General features: G+C 39.8%; 1 protein-coding gene across 3 annotated transcripts; it reads right to left on the bottom strand.

Annotated features, from left to right (window-relative positions):
* Positions 1 to 17: 17 nt before the first annotated feature.
* On the bottom strand, positions 18 to 19,214 carry LOC121327271 (bcl-2-related ovarian killer protein-like). 3 transcript variants are annotated; one of them, XM_041271206.1, is made up of 5 exons: positions 18,973 to 19,214; positions 16,225 to 16,670; positions 9,056 to 9,184; positions 4,993 to 5,156; positions 18 to 1,192 (listed from the first exon to the last, which is right to left on the bottom strand). In XM_041271206.1, exons 2-5 carry the CDS (start codon positions 16,445 to 16,447, stop codon positions 1,067 to 1,069), a joined length of 642 nt encoding a protein of 213 aa, XP_041127140.1. In that variant the 5' UTR covers positions 16,448 to 16,670; positions 18,973 to 19,214; the 3' UTR covers positions 18 to 1,066. The 3 variants fall into 3 exon arrangements, with proteins under 3 accessions (XP_041127140.1, XP_041127139.1, XP_041127142.1); XM_041271205.1 differs by lacking the exon at positions 18,973 to 19,214 and adding an exon at positions 18,671 to 18,963; XM_041271208.1 differs by lacking the exon at positions 18,973 to 19,214 and adding an exon at positions 18,671 to 18,963 and having other exon boundaries at positions 16,225 to 16,492.
* Positions 19,215 to 20,041: the final 827 nt, after the last annotated feature.

Raw genomic sequence — 20,041 nt, 5'->3', positions numbered from 1 at the left:
TAAAAACTGGATTTGTGACTGAGAAGTGTGGATTCGGCAGAAAACTGGCTTTATCAAAGGGGATTCCTCAATAACCCAATCCACAATAGTCAATTGCTTGTTTTCCTCACCGAAGGTTACTTTGAAAAACTACATACTATTCAAAATGTGTTTTAATAACACTTCTTACAAACTAAAAGCCCTGTAATTGAATATTTAGCGTTTCAAAGTGCATTTGTGTGACTTGTATCCATCATCAGCACTTGGACTATAGTTCTTGAGCACATACAGAAGCGTAGCGTACTTTACATACATTTCAATGCAGAATTGTGGCCATGTATAGAAGTGCTGTCCTTTATCTAGGCCTATATAGTGAACAACTTACTACAGAGCATCACACATCATGGACACAACATTCCTGCAGGTACAACGTGACAGACACAGCTGAGACGAGCACATTTATACTGTGTGTGATGCCTGCTATTCAATATTCATAGGGTGCCATTTTAAACTTCCTCACGGTGGCAGTGGTACTCTGCATGCAGAAAAATGCTCAATAGATTTCTCCTACATGGTATCATTTGCAAGTGGAAGTGTAGTTTTGAAATATCTGGAAGGAGCAAGCAGTTAATATAGTTTTGAAAAAAAAAAAAAAAAAAAAGATGTTTACCACATATTGTGTGTCTATTATAAAGGAAAACGTGATACAGTTTTCACCACAATTTTGTGGTGGTTATATGTAAAACATTACATTTGAAAATAATGAGCACCGTTTATTTGTAGAGTCTAATAAAATAGTGCCTCAAGATTTAAAAACATCATGCCTCTGCTGAACGGTCGGTGCTTGTATTTTGTTGTTTTGTTCTCTACAGACCTAAAGCTTTCCATGCAGGTGTGTAAGACAGACCAGGACAAAGGGTTGAGGCTGCAGGTCTTGTAAAAGTGTTCTGCACGGGTGTGATCTGATCTCACAAGCAGGGTGTGGATTGAGCCTGGGTTGTCAGTCCTCTCTGGCATTGTGTGTGGGCTGCAGTGCAGATGCAGTCTCTGTGGGTGGGCTCCCACACTGGCACTCAAACCCAGGATCTCAGCGCTCCCGCAGCAGGTAGAAGAAAACAGCTTTTAGGAAGTGGCCACCGGTGCAGACAGCTCTGACTAACCAGTTTTTTTGGAAACTGGAATCCTTGTTCTCTACACATGTGCTTATATTAGCCTGGAGAGGGACAGAGAAGGATAAAAGAAATAAAAGATTAAAATTCTGACCAAGCTTGTGTTCATTCATTCTTCCTGTTCAGTGCAAGGTGCCTAGAGACAAAATATGCCTAAAACATTTATGCCTCAGAAAGTATATAAAATAAAACTGTTGCTGTAGAGGCTGGGTTCATATTGGTACCTTAGTCTTGTGATCACATCCATAAGTTTGTATAAGCCTGGTGCTTTCAAAAAGTAAAAAATTCTTGACTCAAGGTATACTCCATGTGGGTTACCTATTGCACAGACACTAGCAGTAACATTCACTGGCTGGGATTGCTGGGGCCATTCCAGGGCCAGATGGATGCTGCACATATGTTATGCCTGTGCTTTGACCCCAAGAGTCCTACAAACACATGAATGGTATATTGTTGATTCTGCGGAGCAGGAATGTGTTTCCTGCAGGCATGATGGTAATGAATTAGATTAACTATGCTTAAAGGGAGTGTGTTGGGCAGGACTACCACTGTCCACTTGTGCTTTTTTTTTTCAAGAGTGAACAAAATCGATTGCCCTTTTCATATAACACTAAAGGGCTGCAGGACACCATGCTTATATTATGCATTAGTTTACCATGGGTTGCTTGACATGTTTTTTAATACACATTTACCATGCTTTCACTATGCTTAATTAGACTTTAGAATTAGTCTTTTACCAGGTACTTTTATAAGGGTCAGAAGGACTTGACATTCACAGTTAATTGCAGATCGAAGGTCTATTCCCTGTGCCAACCCATTTCTGCCAAAAAACATGCTAAATCACAGCCAGACATCTCACGGTAGTTCACATTGGATGGTGGTTATATTAATCTATTTAATTTGAAAACTGCAAACCTGTAAAATACTTCAAACTATCAGTAAAATGGCTGAAGGAAACACTAAAGCTCCAGTGCAAGGATTACAGCAGTGAAACTGTGGGCAAAGTTTCGTAAGGTTTTGCAAGGAGGTACAAACTGATGATCATTTTACACAATACCAACGAGGGATACACCCTATTTGTAGTCGGTCACTTCAATAAAACTATGAGAAGCGAACTTTTGGATTACCACCCACAGTGTGGTACCTACAAAACAAAACCTCAGTAAAACAAATAAGACGTTTTTTCTTTATTAACCAGCAAATTCTGGTGATTCAGCCCACACAGCACTGAATAAATAGCAGTAGGGACTGAGCTCCAAGAACCGGACAATCTGGGTATGTATCAGAAGAATACAAATGTTGAATTTAATTTTGACAGAGAACCAAATTTCTCCACAGGCTGATTGCCAAAGCAAGCAATTCCCCTAGTGCTCAGTCTGATAAGGGCTCTGCAAACCCCCACAAAACCATGCAGCTTCCTGCATACTAAAAATGCACCCAGAACCTTATTCCAGTAAACATTCCCACGACTGTTACTGAACTTACATGGGTTAAAACTCTTCATTAAACCTCAATGAGCACCTAAAAACCAGCTCTGCTGCACTACACTTCAAAGTAATTGTAGCTAACAAAATAATTCTATAAATTGTCCATGTTTTGCACTTAGTTATAATCTCCTGTGTTTTTTTTTTAAGCACTGTTCGGTCTTTTCAAACTTTGTTGAGGTCTCTTGTTACTGACACATAGAAGACACAAGCACTGAAAAGGTTAATGCCTTCTCCCTACACCTCTTTTTGCTGTTTCACAATCGGGCAGGTACGATTTCAGTAGGAGAAGGTTAAAGTCTAATGTTTCGCGCCTATAGTATGTGCGTGGGTTTAGACAGGTGATAAAAAGAATTACAATAACCTTAAAGTAATGTACATGGTGCTAACCAAATAATCCCAGTACATCTTCCCAAATATATACAGTACTGTGCAAAAGTTTTAGACAGGTGTGAAAAAATGCTGTAAAGTAAGAATGCTTTCAAAAATAGACATGTTAATATATGTATCAATTAACTAAATGCAAAGTGAGTGAACAGAAGAAAAATCTATATCAAATCCATATTTGGTGTGACCACCCTTTGCCTTCAAATTTTGTTGTAGGCATATAGTCAGGTGTATCATTAAACAATTATACCAAACAGGTGCTAATGATCATCAATTCAATATGTAGGTTGAAACACAATCATTAACTGAAACAGAAACAGCTGTGTAGGAGGAATAAAACTGGGTGAGGAACAGCCAAACTCAGCTAACAAGGTGAGGTTGCTGAAGACAGTTTACTGTCAAAAGTCATACACCATGGCAGGACTGAGCACAGCAACAAGACACAAGGTAGTTATACTGCATCAGCAAGGTCTCTCCCAGGCAGAAATTTCAAGGCAGACAGGGGTTTCCAGATGTGCTGTCCAAGCTCTTTTGAAGAAGCACAAAGAAACGGGCAACGTTGAGGACCGTAGACGCAGTGGTCAGACAAGGAAACTTACTGCAGCAGATGAAAGACACATCATGCTTACTTCCCTTTGCAATCGGAAGATGTCCAGCAATGCTGTCAGCTCAGAATTGGCAGAAAACAGTGGGACCCTGGTACACCCATCTACTGTCCGGAGAAGTCTGGTCAGAAATGGCCTTCATGGAAGACTTGCGGCCAAAAAGCCAAACCTCCGACGTGGAAACAAAGCCAAGCGGCTCAACTATGCATGAAAACACAAGAACTGGGGTGCAGAAAAAAGGCAGCAGGTGTTCTGGACTGATGAGTCAAAATTTGAAATATTTGGCTGTAGCAGAAGGCAGTTTGTTAGCCGAAGGGCTGGAGAGTGGTACACGAATGAATGTCTGCAGGTAACAGTGAAGCATGGTGGAGGTTCCTTGCAAGTTTGGGGCTGCATTTCTGCAAATGGAGTTGGGGATTTGGTCAGAATTAATGGTCTCCTCAATGCTGAGAAGTACAGGCAGATACTTATCCATCATGCAATACCATCAGGGAGGCATCTGATTGGCCCCAAATTTATTCTGCAGCATGACAACGACCCCAAACATACAGCGAAAGTCATTAAGAACTATCTTCAGCGTAAAGAAGAACAAGGAGTCCTGGAAGTGATGGTATGGCCCCCACAGAGCCCTGATCTCAACATCATCGAGTCTGTCTGGGATTACATGAAGAGAGAGAAGCAACTGAGGCTGCCTAAATCCACAGAAGAACTGTGGTTAGTTCTCCAAGATGTTTGGGCCAACCTACCTGCCGAGTTCCTTCAAAAACTGTGTGCAAGTGTACCTAGAAGAATTGATGTTGTTTTGAAGGCAAAGGGTGGTCACACCAAATATTGATTTGATGTAGATTTTTCTTCTGTTCACTCACTTTGCATTTTGTTAATTGATAAATATAAACTATTAACATGTCTATTTTTGAAAGCATTCTTACTTTACAGCATTTTTTCACACCTGCCTAAAACTTTTGCACAGTACTGTGTGTGTGTGTGTGTGTGTGTGTGTGTGTGTGTGTGTGTGTGTGTGTGTGTATATATATATATATATATATATATATATATATATATATATATATATTATATCCAATTTTTTCCTATATGGAAAAAACAACACACAGTAAAGGTGAATTACATTTTTCACTGGGAATTTATTTGAAGCTATTGGAGAAGAATACTTATGGAACACTCCTTGCAGATACTTTAATGCTGTACTTCCAAAGAGTGCAAGAGATGTTAATGTTATTATTTATAAATGCTCTGAAAATAAATACCATAAAAAATCACATACACATTTAACATAATGTGTGCCTCTTTCATATAGGAAAATGTGAGATCGACCAAGTCCAGCAGCATATGAAATGGAAGAGCTTTTACCCATCCGCCCCGTCTCTTGATCCAGGTCACCAGGCTCTTGTGAACGAACACCCCCAGACAGTCCACGATGGTGTGCACCATTGCTGGCTGTCCCTGGCGTACAGAGTCCACCGCCAGCCCCCCAGCCACAGTGTACAGAGAGACCACCTTCCCCCATGTAATCCCTGCAGGGGAATCATAGATACAGACCAGGGTTCACAAACTTGCTTGGCTCAAAACTCCCCTGACATTTGGTAATGTGAAATGTCCTTCTAATCACCCCTTCTTTTGTATAATGGTACTGCTAGTGCAAGTATTGGATATTGAGATTACCAATGTACAAGAGTCAATTTCAAGAGACCTACATTAACAGTAAATGGGGAACACTGCTTTGTCAGAGAATTGTTTGGTATGTATGGAGGAACCTTGAATCCATCTTGGGAACCATTGTGAACCGTGTAGCTGATTGATCTCAGAACTTTGTCAAGCTTGATCCGAAAGGATCCCACCTCAAATACATGATCTCAGAACTTTGTCAAGCTGGATCTGAAAGGATCCCTCCTCAAATACATGATCTCAGAACTTTGTCAAGCTGGATCCAAAAGGATCCCTCCTCAAATACATGATCTCAGAACTTTGTCAAGCTGGATCCGAAAGGATCCCACCTCAAATACATGCTTAGGCAGCCCATTCCATTCCTCCACCAAAAAAGAAGTATCTCCTACGTTGTCGTGTCTATCTCCACCAGTCCTGTTTTCTTTATTGTGTCAAAGTATGGGTGAGGGTTAACTTTGTGAACTCATTTAAAAAATGAAAAGACAGGTCCCCTAATTCTTCTTTGTTCTAGTCTAATAGATTCAGTTCATAACTTCACAGCTCATTCCTTTAAGCCCTGGGATCAGTCTGGGTGCTCTTCTTGAGACGAAGACTGAACTTTGATATTGATATATATTATATATATATATCTATATATATATATAGATATATATATATATATATATATATATATATTCTATATTTCTCTCTGAGTTTATGGGACTCAAATTTGACGCCAGTCTTCGTATTAGCAGTTAAAACGCGGCACCAGATTGACAATTCTGGTTAACTGTTAAGACAATTTCTAGAAAGTCTGGAAATGATGAATAGATATTACTAGTACTAAAATGATCACTTTTTTGACCTCAATTAAAATTATATACATACAAATATATATATATATATATGTCTGTCGTGTGTGTGTGTGTGTGTGTGTGTGTGGGGGAAGCTAGAAATAATAGAAATACGCATAACAAGACATTAGAAAATAAATCAATCTATAAACATTTTGGTCAAGGTACAGATCAAACCATTTTGTAGTGCAAAAGCTATACCATTATGCATATTTTTCATACAAAATATCACATTGTGGTGCATTACATGCATCTTGTCTTTACTTCTTCATTGTTACACATCTAACCAAAATACAGTGCTATTCAGACACCCTAGTGTCAACTATATTTAGGTGGAAAAACATTAATTAACATATTGTATATAAAACATAATGGAAATAATTACATTTATTTTTAAAAAGGCAAAGTCTGTTAGTGTATAAACATGGTGTTAATGTTTATACTATTGCATATCAACATCATATTTATTAAAACACAACATAACATTCAAATTAAACCAATCAATTCAAAACATAAATGCTATCATGCGTAAACATTGGATCTCGCTGTGCAGCCAATGAAACCAGTAGCTGAGCTGGGATCCCAAATGCCTGTTTCTGTAACTAAACTAACCATTGTGTTCTTGGCTGTCAGCTCAAGGTAGCTTACTGGGTAATAAATTTGAAACAAAGTTTCCTTTCCCTGGTGACAGATCAAAGCGCTGTTACACAAATTTGTTTGTCATAAGCCCAACCCTAACAATTCAATAAATTCAACTCTGAGCAACTGCTTTTGAAATCGTAATCATAAGTCAACAGGTAAAATTCCACAGAAAGTTCTTAATGGTTAATCTTTGCGTGACAAAAGGTCTCAGCAGGCAGCCAGCTTGTGAGTGTATTGGGAGAAAGTTTGATAGCGGTCAGTACCTTCCGTCTGGACTGCGTTTGCTGGAGACCTAAAGTATTTTAGTCAACACTGGAAAAGCCTGCATATCCCAATTTCCTGATAAGAGGCAAATTACTGCTCCCTGGAGTAAAACGTTAAGACACAAATACCGCAGATAACAGCCTCTCCCCAGAAGCATGACACAGGAATACCCACTGGAGGCTTATCAAAAAGGCAAACAGAATGCTTTTTATAGGACACTGGACACGATACCCTGAAGTATCCCCATAAAAACCCGCCTAGGGCGACCAGATAGCAAGAGTGAAAAATCAGGACACTTTCAGTTGGTGAGGGGAGAAAAGAAACCTCATGAACTATTTGCACAACGCAAGCGACGCAAACTAAGTATCTTCCTTCTGTGGAAAGGCTTTTGTTATTCCTTCACCTTCCTGTGTACATTGCACTTAGGCAAAAACAAAAACTTAGAGAAATATACTTTAAAAAGAAACTCCAAAGCAGTTCATGTTCTTGTTTACTGTTCAGATGACAACGATGTTTTAATCAGGCTATCAGTGCGTCTATACTGTGACCTGCTGTACTGTACATAGCAGGTGGGACAAAGTCAGTGCTGCATTGTTTTGATTTAGGTTTCTAAAATCTAGTTTTCAGCATTAGACGTAAAATACTAAAAATAGACAACAAAGCAAAATAAGCAAAGTATATTTCGGCTGAGGATCGTGTCAAGACATTTCCCAAATAAACTGTACACGCACATCTTGTAATGTGACGTAAAGAAAATATGATCAATCGCTATAACTTCAGAATCATACATTAAACAAAAGGCTACTACAGAGGCTGCTGAACAGAATATAAAACAAACAACAGCTTTCCTAAAACAAACTGGAAAGTCAGCGCAGACAAAAACGTATTCCTGTGTTGGTTGTACCCAAGTTAAATCAGCACTACAGGTACACTCAAGCACAGCTACCTCGATTCAAACAACCTGCAGTTTACCTTTTTAAACACAGTTAGAATTTTACACCCGAATAGGCATGCTTTCTTTGTTTTGACTTGATACTGATCAAATAAATTCCTGGATGGGACAAATAACACGACAACAAACGTGCTGCATATATGGACTTTATTAAAGAATGCCAAATACCTTGAAGTAACCGAGTTTTGGGACATCTAATTGATGTCCACAAAGACCAAGGTACAACCCTAGCCTGGGGTACAACCCTACCCTTAGGTACAATGTCACCCTGAGGTAGATCCATACCCTGGGGTACAACCCTACACTTGGGTACTGCCTGGTATCCAAAAGTGTAGAGTACAAATCCAAATCATATTGAGGTTGTAAAATGCCAGAGGGACACTGTGGCCCTGGAGAGAGTCCAAAGAACAACTACACATATCCCAGGACCAGAGCACACAATTGGTAATAAAGAGAAGATAGACAGAGGACAGGAGACACTTCTTTACACAGAGCAGCGAGGGTAATGAATGGGTTTCCTAGCCATGTGGTGTGCTGGTCTGTTGTTTTGACCCCGGAGATCCGACAGATAAGCTGATGATAGTGTGAAGGGAGGGGTTTTGACAGATTCCCCTGCTGCTAATTCTCTGACCACTCTCTCGACATTCCATCAGACTGCTAGGTTCATACCCAGGGCCAACTACTCCCTTTTATGACAAGCGTTGGTTCATTAGGGTTATTCAAGGTCGCTGTTTTATTACCTTTGTAGAGCATCCTCTTCAGTGGGAATAACCTCCTTACAGACACGATTTTTAAGAGGCGTTTGGCAAGAAAGCATTAACACAAAACAGGATGTTCAAATACGGTCCAATACCTGCACATTGTCTGGCAAAGCCAAGTACCATTATACAGCCTAGCCCAGCAGATTATGTTGACAACAGTAGGCTTTGCCCCACCCAGCACATCTAGTTAACATCTAATTTCCATATAAAACAGCTAATCTTCTCCACACTCTCAACCCCGGGCATCTCAGAGCTCAGACTTTTTCACTACAGATAGATTGACAGATTTGTTTTACCTGTGGAGAACATCTCCGCGGACACAGCTAGGAATGCTTCTGAAACCACACTCTCCGAGTTCACCGAGATGTTGAGCTGCCGTGCCACGTTGCGGTATACGTTCGGGCGAAGGTACTCCAGCTCGTCCCCTGTGCCACAGAGACAGAGAACAGTGACGGGGGAAGAACTCTGGGAGCAGCAGTCATTAGCACACTGACAAATGGGTTTATTACTGTATTTTTTTCAATACGTTGTTTAAATTACTCCTATTATTCTAACCCACTTGAAATGCCCATTCCGAATGTTGCTGTAACTCCCCCAACACAAACATTTGAAAAATGTTTTATTGACGATTAAAGTAAAGTACAGAAATGAACAACTGCTTTAGATTTTATTGAGGAACACCTTTAAAGGACCACAATTGCCAATTGAATGGTTCCTCAATTGAGGATCATCTACAAAACTAAACAAAACTCTGTGTATTTAAAAATATGCATACCGTAGATGGGACTCAATGCTGTATTAGTCCTGCACCAGGTCGGGTACCCGCAGGGCCTGCGGGTGACCTGCAAAAGCGGTCCAGTTCGGGTCTGAATGTGAACTTTTTCGCGGTTTGAGGTTTAGGTGTGGGTCAAAAAAAAATTTCCGGTCTGAATTTGAATCACCTAAAATGTTTTTTGTCCTTTCAGTGTACTCACCTATAACCCTTTCCCAAATAATTAGAAGGTAAATATACCAATATCTCCAGCACTAAAGCAGGAGGCGATTAGAGAGGAGTCAGCTGACTAAGCAGTCTTGTTCTCGCTTGTTCGATACATAGCAAGATTTTTTTTCATGTCTGCTTGGTGATATTAAAAATGCCTGTGGACGAGGTAAAACAAAAGATAGCGCATGATTTGTATCATGTAGTGGATAATAGTTTGAGAGGTAAATCACAAGTGTGAAATTTATTTGGCATCCTAGCGAATGAAAATAATGAACATGACTGGATTCGTTGCTTGTAAAACCTGTCGAAAGCACAGGTGTTGCTCCCTTTCAAATGGTGGCACGAAAGGAATATACAGGTATTTTATAGTAAAGTAGGTACAGATAGTTAATATGTTACAATGTTAAAATATATGCAGACCACTAGAGAAAGCTACCACGCTGTATAATAATAGCCTATTGTATAAACTCAATCTGTGGAGAATGGTAGAGATGTCTGTGTGTGAATGTGAGAGTGTGAGAGAGTTAGTCGGCGCAGGCAGTAGGTAAAGTACAAACACTTGCAGGTTTGGGTCGGGTTGCAGGTCTTATTAAAGTGTGTCGGGTCGTGATTAAGAAGACGGTGTTGTAGCAGGTTGCGGGTTGGGGTCGGGTCCTGTAGTAGCAGGTCCGGGTCGGAAGCAGGTTATAAAGATTGGACCCGCGCAGGACTCTATGCTGTAGAACAGTTTAATATAGCTATGTGTGATGTATTAGTGCAGTAGAAGGCCTTGAGCAATATTGTATAAAAAGACATAAGCAAGCCTACTAGAAGTGTGAACTCAGTAAAGGTCTCACTTCCAGAGGCATGCTATAAAAGAGAACTCAAATCACCCTAACTCTGCTTCAGACTTTGAAGTCTAGTAGTTTCTTGCCCATACATGTGTTTTGAAAGACATAGCGCAAATTCTTTCCATTTTACCTCTGGGGCTGCTGTTATTAATCCAATCCATATCCACTGGGGTGTAAGCCAAACATCAACTCAGAGGATTCAAAATGCTCTTCATCCCCGTTCTCTCTCTCTCTCTCTCTCTCTCTCTCTCTCTCTCTCTCTCTCTCTCTCTCTCTCTCTCTCTCTCTCTCTCTCTCTCTGGCAGTAGGAGAGGTGGTGGGGTTTGAAAATATTAGGTCAGCGTCAAGAATGAATAAAGCATTGGTAATATTTTTAGTGGAGGTGTCGCTAGTAAACAAGCTGGTAGGAGAAGGCTTTACAGTAAAAGATTAATTTGTTCAGGTTTCCCCTCTAGTAACTCAGATAATGAAAGTTATTATTTCTAATGTGCCCCCGTTTTTAAAAAATGAGCCATTAGAAAATAATTTATCTCATTATGGTAAACTTGTATCCCCAATTAAGGGAATCCTGCTGGGTTGTAAAAATTCCGGCATTAGGAACGTCATGTCATTTAGAAGGCAGGCGTTGTGTTATTAAAAGATCCAAATCAAGTAATAAATGTAGCATGGAATTTTAACGTAGAAGGGACAAATTGTATGTGTTGCCCAGGGACAATGATATGGTGTTTTTACTGCAGAGAACAAGGACACCAGAGGAAAGCCTGCCCAAGAAGGGAGGCTAGAGCAGAGACAGGGCAGGAACATGGCGATGCTGGCAGGGAGAACACAGCGAAGGGTGAGCTGGGCGCGCTGCAAGACTCTCCGCTGGTTGAATCTCAGCCGCCTGAAACAGTGATGGCTGTGGCAGAGACCGGTGTCAAGGAGTCGGAGGGAGCTGCCGAGGAGCGGATTCTCGGGGGCGAGCGAGAGGAGGGGTAGCACTCTGACTCCTCGCTTTTCTCAGACATCCCTGATAGCCAACCCATCAGTAAGAAAAAATTATACATGCTTGAACAAGTAAATGATTTTATGAAAGAAACAAAAGGGAAAAGGCAGGTAGAAATAGTTTTTTCCCTAATTTAAGGTTATTTCTCAGCTCCGCTCACATTGTCACAAGGAAGGCAATAATAGAAGAATCTGATCAGCCAAAATGATATAGATTTTAAAAAATTGTTCAGAAAATTAAGAAGGATTTTAACAGTGGTTCAAAATCTTGTGTTTAAAATGGCTGTGTTTTATGAAACTTATTTTATTACTTGTTTTAGTCTGTTAGTTTTTTTTAGCCATGATGGAAAAGTGTGTTTTTGTTTCTAATAATCTAAACGGCTGTAGACAGTCTTTTAAGAGGGCATAGCTAGTCGAGTTTTTAGAGCAGAAGCAGGTGGGGGTGGTGTTTCTGCAGGAAACGCACTCTGATCAGGAGAATGAGGAGGCGTGGTGAGCGGAGTGGAAGGGGTTGTGTGTGATGAGTCACGGCGCTAGTTCTAGTGCAGGGGTAGCTGTGCTTATTAAATCCAGCCTAGGGACAGTTTTACTAGATATGGAAGAAATAGAGAAAGGTAGGATTTTAAAAGTAAGAGCTAGGCTGGGCAGTACAGTGTATGTTTTTATTAATATTTATGCCCCCAATAGAGGGGGGGAACGGGGAATTTTATTTTTTAAGAAATTAAAGCAAGCTCTTTTTAATATCAATAATAACGATGTGGTGGTACTAGGAGGAGATTTTAATTGTACTGTTAATTTTAATATTGATAGAAATAATGATGAACCACATCCTCAGTCCTCCAGAGTGTTGGCTGCAATGTTAGAGTCCAGTGACCTGGTTGACATATGGAGATGCCTGCACCCCAGTTCAAGACAATACACCTGGTCTCAATATCACACAAACTGTGTATATAGAGCGAGACTATACCGGTTTTATACTTCTAAAAATGATTTAAATAAATTCATCAAAGCAAGAATCATCCCCAGTAGTCTCTCCAACCACCACTGTCTATTAATTACAGTAATAATTCAATCAGAACCCCAAAGAATATCTTACTGGCATTTCAATGTAAAATTACTACAAGATGTAAAATTCAGAAAACAATTCAAACTTTTTTGGATAATTTGGAAAAAAAGCACAATATAAAGACTTAAGACAGGGGTGGGACATTGGCAAAATACAAATAAAATGTTTTTGTCAACAATATACTATAAATGCAACCAGGTCACTGAACACAGCCGTGAGAGAACTGGAGTCCAAAATCCTCCTCCTACAGGAAAGTTTAAATTCAGAATTTAAAGAACAGACCCTGGAGAATCTAAAAGAGCAGAAACTCATGCTGGGGAGCTTGCTGAAGGAAAGAGTGAAGGGGGCGATTGTGCGTTCCAGATTCATGGAGTTGAGAGACATCGATGCCCCCACCAGTTTCTTCTTCAACCTGAAAAGGAAGAGAGCGGACAATAGACAGCTGTGCTGTATCAGGACTCCTGGTGGGAAAGAACTGCACACCCAGGAGGAAATCGCAGAGAGGCGGTGCGTTTTTACAAGGAACTTTATAATAAAGAACTGTGCAACATAGAGGACACTGAGCGGCTGCTCCAGGGGTTACCCAGCCTCAGTGAGAAAGAGCAGATTCAGCTGGATGCACCGCTGACCCACCAGGAGATGACCGCCGCTGTCAAGCAGCTCTCCAGCGGAAAGGTTCCAGGGATCGATGGACTGCCAGCAGAATTTTATAATATTTTCTGGGATATAATGGGGGAGAATTTGCTCCAGGTTCTGAGAGAAAGCCTCAGTCACAAGGAGCTGCCTCTTAGCTGCCGTAGGGCAGTGGTTACATTGCTGCCCAAGAAGGCTAATAAAAAAAAAAACTTGTTTTTTATTAGAGATTTTATATCTGTAAATGATATTTGTGATTTTAATGTAGGAATGGTCTCTCTGGATCAAGAGAAGGCTTTCGATAGAGTCGACCACACCTACCTCTTTAAAACACTGGAGGCCTTCGGGTTCGGCCCTGGTTTTATCTCTTATATTCAGCTTTTGTATTCCAACATTTTAGTATTTTATAGATCAACAATGGGCTGAGTCATCCCTTCCCAGTGTGCAGGGGTATAAGGCATGGACGTGACCTGTCTGGTATGCCGTATTCGCTGATTATAGAGCCCCTGCTGTACCAGCTGAGGGTCAGGATAGCTGGATGGACAGTGCCCTCCTCGCCCTCCACACCCTCCTCTGCCTGTGTCACCAGCAGTAGGTGAGGAAGGAGGGGGGTGGAGGAAATAGTCTTTCACATAATGAATAGCAAAAATATATACAAACTGTGTGTTAAAGCCACAGAGTATAGTAGGCTAAGGGGTGTGGTAGACTCCAAGTGGAGAGCTCACTTTCTGTAGAAGAGGGGCACAGGCCGGTGCGTAGGGTGCTGTACAAGCCACCCCTTGCCAAGAGAGTGGGGGACCTGCAGTGGAAGATTCTACACTGCATTGTGTCCACAGGCAGGTTTCTCCATAGAGTGGACCCCAGTATTAGAGAGAAGTGCACTTTCTGCTAAGCAGAGGAAACTCTTTTTCAAGCCTACAGTGAGTGAGAGAGTCTGCAGCCACTTTTTAATTTACTGCAGGGAACCCTGAATAATTCTGGGGTTGTTTTTAATAAGGAGCTTTTTATTTTGTTGGTTCTGTACAGTTTTAAAATGAAAAATAGGTGTGTTCTTATTAATTTTTTAATTGGACAGGCAAAACTGTCTATTTTAAAGACAAGGAAAAATCAACTCTCTGGTTCTGGACTGACCAGTTTAGTGGTTCAGTTCAGGGTGCTCGTGGTCAGCCAGATCAGAGTAGAGTATTTTAAACTGGTCAGTAACCTGGAGGACTTCCAGGAGAGGTGGTGTGTGGGAGACACCTTGTGTGCTGTGAGTGAGGAGGGGGAGCTCCAGTTTTTGTTCTAATTTTAATTAAAATTTTTTACAGTGTTTTTACTTTGGCTTAATCTGTTTTTAACAGAAAGAAAACACTGTTTTTAATAGATTTTTTTTTATGATCCTTGTATTTTGTTTAAAATCTGTTTTTAAGGAGAACATGATGTATTTTAGGATTTATTAATTCTGCTGAGGCAGTAGGAATCTTAACTTTTGCTGTGTTTTACCTTTATTGAATTTTAATGGATTTTATTTGGAATGTAATGTTTTAAATAAAGGATCTTAAAAGACAAAGTCTCTCTCTCTCTCTCTCTCTCTCTCTCTCTCTCTCTCTCTCTCTCTCTCTCTCTCAATTTTGTAATTTGTAACTTTTAATAGCTTTTTGTTTTTTGGAAAAGGAAAGCATAAAATATACAGCATTGTGTTTCAGTAAATACAAGCTCTTATCTGGAACAGAACAGCTCACATAAGTGGTGTGAGTAAGCTGACATCTGTTTCGAGAAGTAAGCAGTCACTGACATAATATCACTGCTGAACACTTGGTCTGCAGGTCTGCACGTGGCTGGGCTTTCTCAACAGCAGATATAAATCTATACTTTATTTTACAACCACATAAGTAATTATGGGTGTAACTACAGTATATAGCCTAACTGACAGGCTATGTACCGTTCCTTATCTAGATTAACTAAACACAAAAGCCAACATACACACTTAGTTTAAAAGTAATTGCTGCATGTGCTTGCCAATATTAGCACAGAGGACTTTTAAGTTTTCAAGGTGTTTCAAATCATGCAGATTGACTTTTGCAGGGGAATTTTCTTTACTTCTTGATTTGGCTCTTTCACATACCAGTGAACTTCCTTGCAGGGTACAGGAAGGACAAACAGAGAAAACAAAACCAATGAAGAACATTTACAAAGTATTAAAAGCAAAGGTGTAACCAAGTGAGACCCCATCCCAGTGTCTTCCATGCAAAGCCATACTTACTGAGTTCATGGAAATGCAGGGTAAAATAATTCATATTCTCGGATTCTACTTCCTTCAGATATTTTCAGAAATAAAATAACTTGTACGAGAAGTATAAGTGCAAATCTGCTGGTGTAATAAACTTAGTGTTCCAGGTTCAGGTGCATCACTCCAAGTGCCACACGCTTTCCAGTGCTGGCCCAACTTGCAAAGCACATGTTAGGTGTAGTGCTCAACATTTTGTTTAGTTTTATGTTGTGATCCTATTTTCTGTTATGTGGAATGTAATAAAAGTGGGCCTGCTGTAAGTATAGCATTATTAAAACATAACTTCAGCCTAGACTGCTTGTGTATCAATGAATCATGATTTTCTTTACATGCTATATCGTATCGTAAGAGAGGTATGCATCGTTTGTACGGCAATACTAGACCAATATAGCTCACTATAGTTGAGAAAATCATTCTTTATAGTCGGTCTGAATACATACTCTCCCAGTCATTTCACTTTTGTCTTTAAATGATCATTTTATCTTACTATGCATCCTACAAGTAGCCCATCAGGACCATCACATGTATAACGATCATGATACATGTCGTGACATTAATTTATCGTTACATCTCTACCCCTAAGAGTGTTCCTGTCAAAATAATCATTATCAAGTATAACCAAAGATCCTTAAAAAGGTCTCTTCAGTTCTAAGAGTGTAACACCAGTTATTGTCCTCTCCAGCTACCTGCTCACTTACCCAGCAGCAGCAGCACAGTAGACACCTCTCCTAGGGTCCCTCCTGAGGCAAGGAGCCCATGCTCTGGTTTGGACCAGCCGATCCCTGCTCTGTTCAGCCTGGAATGGATGAAGTCTCGGCACAGAGCCTTGGCCTGGGACACCAGCTCCTTGTCTGTGGGAGAGCGGTCAAACGCCTCCATCACCTCTGCAGCGAAAATAGAAGACCTTCGTAACACCTCCATGCCTGGCCCAGCTTCAGTTTCTCCAACAGAGCGCCTCTTATTCGCCTGAGCGGAAGACGGTAAAATTTGCTGTCAGTGTCTCCACTGCCCCAGTCACCCAGACTTCACTTCTCTGAAGAGTATCTCAACCAAGCTGCTTTTCTGTGGTTGTTGGTTAATGTTTTGGAGACATGCTTATCTTAAAAAGGAAGTGCTTGTGGAGACCCTTTTCTGCCTGTAATGTCTGTAGAACAAAAAGAACAGTTTATTTAAAAAAAGTAAGGATGTTAAAATATATGTTTACAGGGTTTTTAAACCCTTTACATGGTCATACACGTTTTCAGTGAAACAACTTCCTTTAGTGCAGCGCTTCTCAAACTCATCCTGGAGACACCCTTGTCTGCTGGTTTTCATTCCAACCGAGCTCTCAATTACTTAACTATACCCTTAATTGAACGATAATTTGCTTAATTAGACATTTATACTTGTTTTCAGCTCTTAAACAGTTATAGTGTTCAATTTATTAATAAAATGTTGTAGCTAATTTGAAATCTGCAATTGTTTAAGAGCTGAAAAAAAAGTCCAACCAAGCAAATTATCAGTTCAACTTAAGGGTACAGTTAAGTAATTGAGAGCTCAGTTGCTGGGGGTCCCCAGGATGAGTTTGAGAAGCCCTGCTTTAGTATTTATATTTTGCTTGTGTATTTATTTAACATGTTATATTGTTTTACACATGCAGGATTCAAGTACAGTGGTGTTATTACTGCAAGATTCTAATGAAACAGTCCTTTTACAATGTTTGGTAAAATAATGTAGTGACCCGGACACTGTTCTGTGTCAGCTGGAATGGTATGTTGTCCCGTTGTTTGTCTCCTCTGTTTTGTCCTTTGTCTGTGTTAAATTTATTGTTAAGGTTCCACCACGCCACAAAATGGGGAGAGGAGAGACGGATGGACACGGCTGGTCGGTCCGGGTCGAGTGGCTGGGCTGAGGGGGGGGGGGGGGGGGTTGAAAGGTTTGTTTGAGTGCTGAGCGTCTGAATGAACTGAGCTGTCAGAATTCTAGTGAGAGACAGCCAGAGACAGTTGGGCGTGTGAGGGAGTGAGTGAAGCCTGGGAGTGACATAGCGTGGAGAGCCTGAGGGAGAGCGAGAGACCTAGAAGTGAAAGCGGGGGTCAGCGGGTGAAGGAAGGAGTTAGGAAGGAAAGGACTTTTTATTGTTTTGTGGTATGGTTTTGGCCCAAACAGGGACCGTGTTATTTCGATTAATAAATTGCTTACTAATTGTACCTGGCAACGCCTTCCATCTTCTGCTTTATCAGGGTCATTACAATATTATGATTTAGGCTTTTTCTTTTAGTTTACAGTTTAAACTTTAACAGACTAAATTAAAATTTATAAATGAAATATTAAAAATTATATATATATATTTTAAACACACAACTTAGCATTAATTAGACACATTACAATAAACTAACCACTAATATAAAAAAGACAATCAATAAGTCAGCAGATCCCAGGCACATACAGTAAAATCCCCTACCATCCTGTACAGAATAATGTAAAGCTGTGAGAGCTGAATGCATACCCACCAGGCACTCACTTCAGTTACCTGTGCTAAAAATGGCCCTTTCCAAGATTCACCACAATTGAGTAGTGTAATAAATGGCGGGGCGACTCACTCTATCCCCCACATGTGGTACTCCAAATAATATACCAATACATTGATTATAATTAACAGTATCATATGCATATCAGGCTTGTGATTATAACACAGTATCAAAACTATAACCCGGTGTAAAATCGCAACCCCAAAGCAAAATCAAGTGCGACTGTATCACCTTAACCTTAAACCGCAAACTGCGACACTGTCTGCGTCCAACCGGATCACAACCCTCAACCAAGAAACAATACAGGACCCTGCATTTTGATAATACACATCACCCATTAACGGAGTGATACTACTATAAACCACAACAGTTTAGTACAGAACATATGCAGTCTTCTTGATATTTTTTTGTTACAAATCATAGTACTGGTAACAAAACTAAAACGTTTATTATTATTATTATTATTATTATTATTATTATTATTATTATTATTATTGTTGTTGTTGTTGTTACAACTTTTAGTCTTGGTAAGTAACACTTTCAGTATCTTTTTAATTGTTGATTTCTTTGTCTGCACAGAAAATTAGTACACAGAGTACTACTTTTTTTTTTTTTTTAAAGGTTTTGTTCTTACCTGCGTTATACAGTCCAACCCAAGAATATTTCAACGACACCAGGCAATCAGCAGCGCTTAAAGCTAAGGTGCCTATAATTTACAGGCGGAGCTTGTTTGTGCAGAAGCACAGCGCTTTCATTTCACTGGAACTTTGCAAATTAGGATGCTAGTCCTCTCTTTCTGTTTGGTACGGCCGCTTGCTTTTCTTTACTGCTGGAAAAAACAAACCACCGTGCAACTCTTGAAAAAAAAATAAAGCACGTAGATGTCTTTTTAATTGTAGTATTTTTAGGGATTAATCAAATTGCAATAACCCATACCCCGCTCTCTTGTGAGTCTTCACAAACTCCGCTAGCACCTCGCTCCTCGACTTGTTTATTATTACTGTAGTTTCATGTAAGTGAGGCCAACCATCAGCAGACTTCAAATCTCTTCAATCTTTAACTCCTCGACGAGTAAACGTGTTTAAAATGTAAATTGCCTTCTAAGAAAAATGATTCACATCGGGCAAGGAAAGCCCACAGGTTCTCTAACTCCGCCTCCGTTATCATCACCATCCCAATACCACCAGTGCTTTTGTTCCACCCCCCGCCCCCTGAATTCGTTCTTTGACAATGTTTTGACCATAATTGCATTTTATTTCAAACTGTACAGTTAGTTTGGCAGTAAATTCACTACTGCCCCTTCTCTCTGGAACTCTCTACCCGGCTCCACTCTGAAGACGCATTTGTTCTCGGCAACTTTTTTTCCCCAGTGATCCTGTGGGCTTGTTGTTAAAACGTTTAATGTTTTTTGTAATTATTGTTTTTATGATCTAAATTTTTTTTTTTTTTTTATTTGTTAATTTACCTGAATGTATTTTTGAATTGACTGGTTATTGTTTTGTTTGTTTTATTCTTGTTGTTATTACTATGTTCCTGATTTAGTTTGTTCATATTGTGCAGCACCCTGAGACACCCGCCTCTGGTCCCACTGTAGAACATATAATTATATAATATATATATTATTATTATTATTATTATTATTATTATTATTATTATTATTATTGTAAAAATATGGGGCCATATTCTTAAGATGACTTAATTAAAGCCTGCTGTGATTATTTACATACAGTATATCAAATCCTGAACATTGTCTTAAATATTAAACTTATTTTCCCTTATAGAAGTTTACCAAAGGAAATCTGTACAGTAATTTTGCAGTTTTTCAGTGTTTTTTTTTTCATTGTTATGCAATACTATGCATTTGCCATAGTTGACCATGGTTTGCCATGCTTTTAGTATGCTTTATCATACTTATCTGGGCTTTTCAATGCTTACCTATGCTTTACATTGCTTTCACTGTGCTTCATTACATGTTGCAATGCTTTTACTGTGGGAAACCTTTCTA

This window comes from Polyodon spathula, chromosome 14, assembly GCF_017654505.1.
Source record: "Polyodon spathula isolate WHYD16114869_AA chromosome 14, ASM1765450v1, whole genome shotgun sequence".
Classification (NCBI taxonomy): Eukaryota; Metazoa; Chordata; class Actinopteri; order Acipenseriformes; family Polyodontidae; genus Polyodon; species Polyodon spathula.
This window is presented reverse-complemented; position numbering and strand designations above follow the sequence as displayed.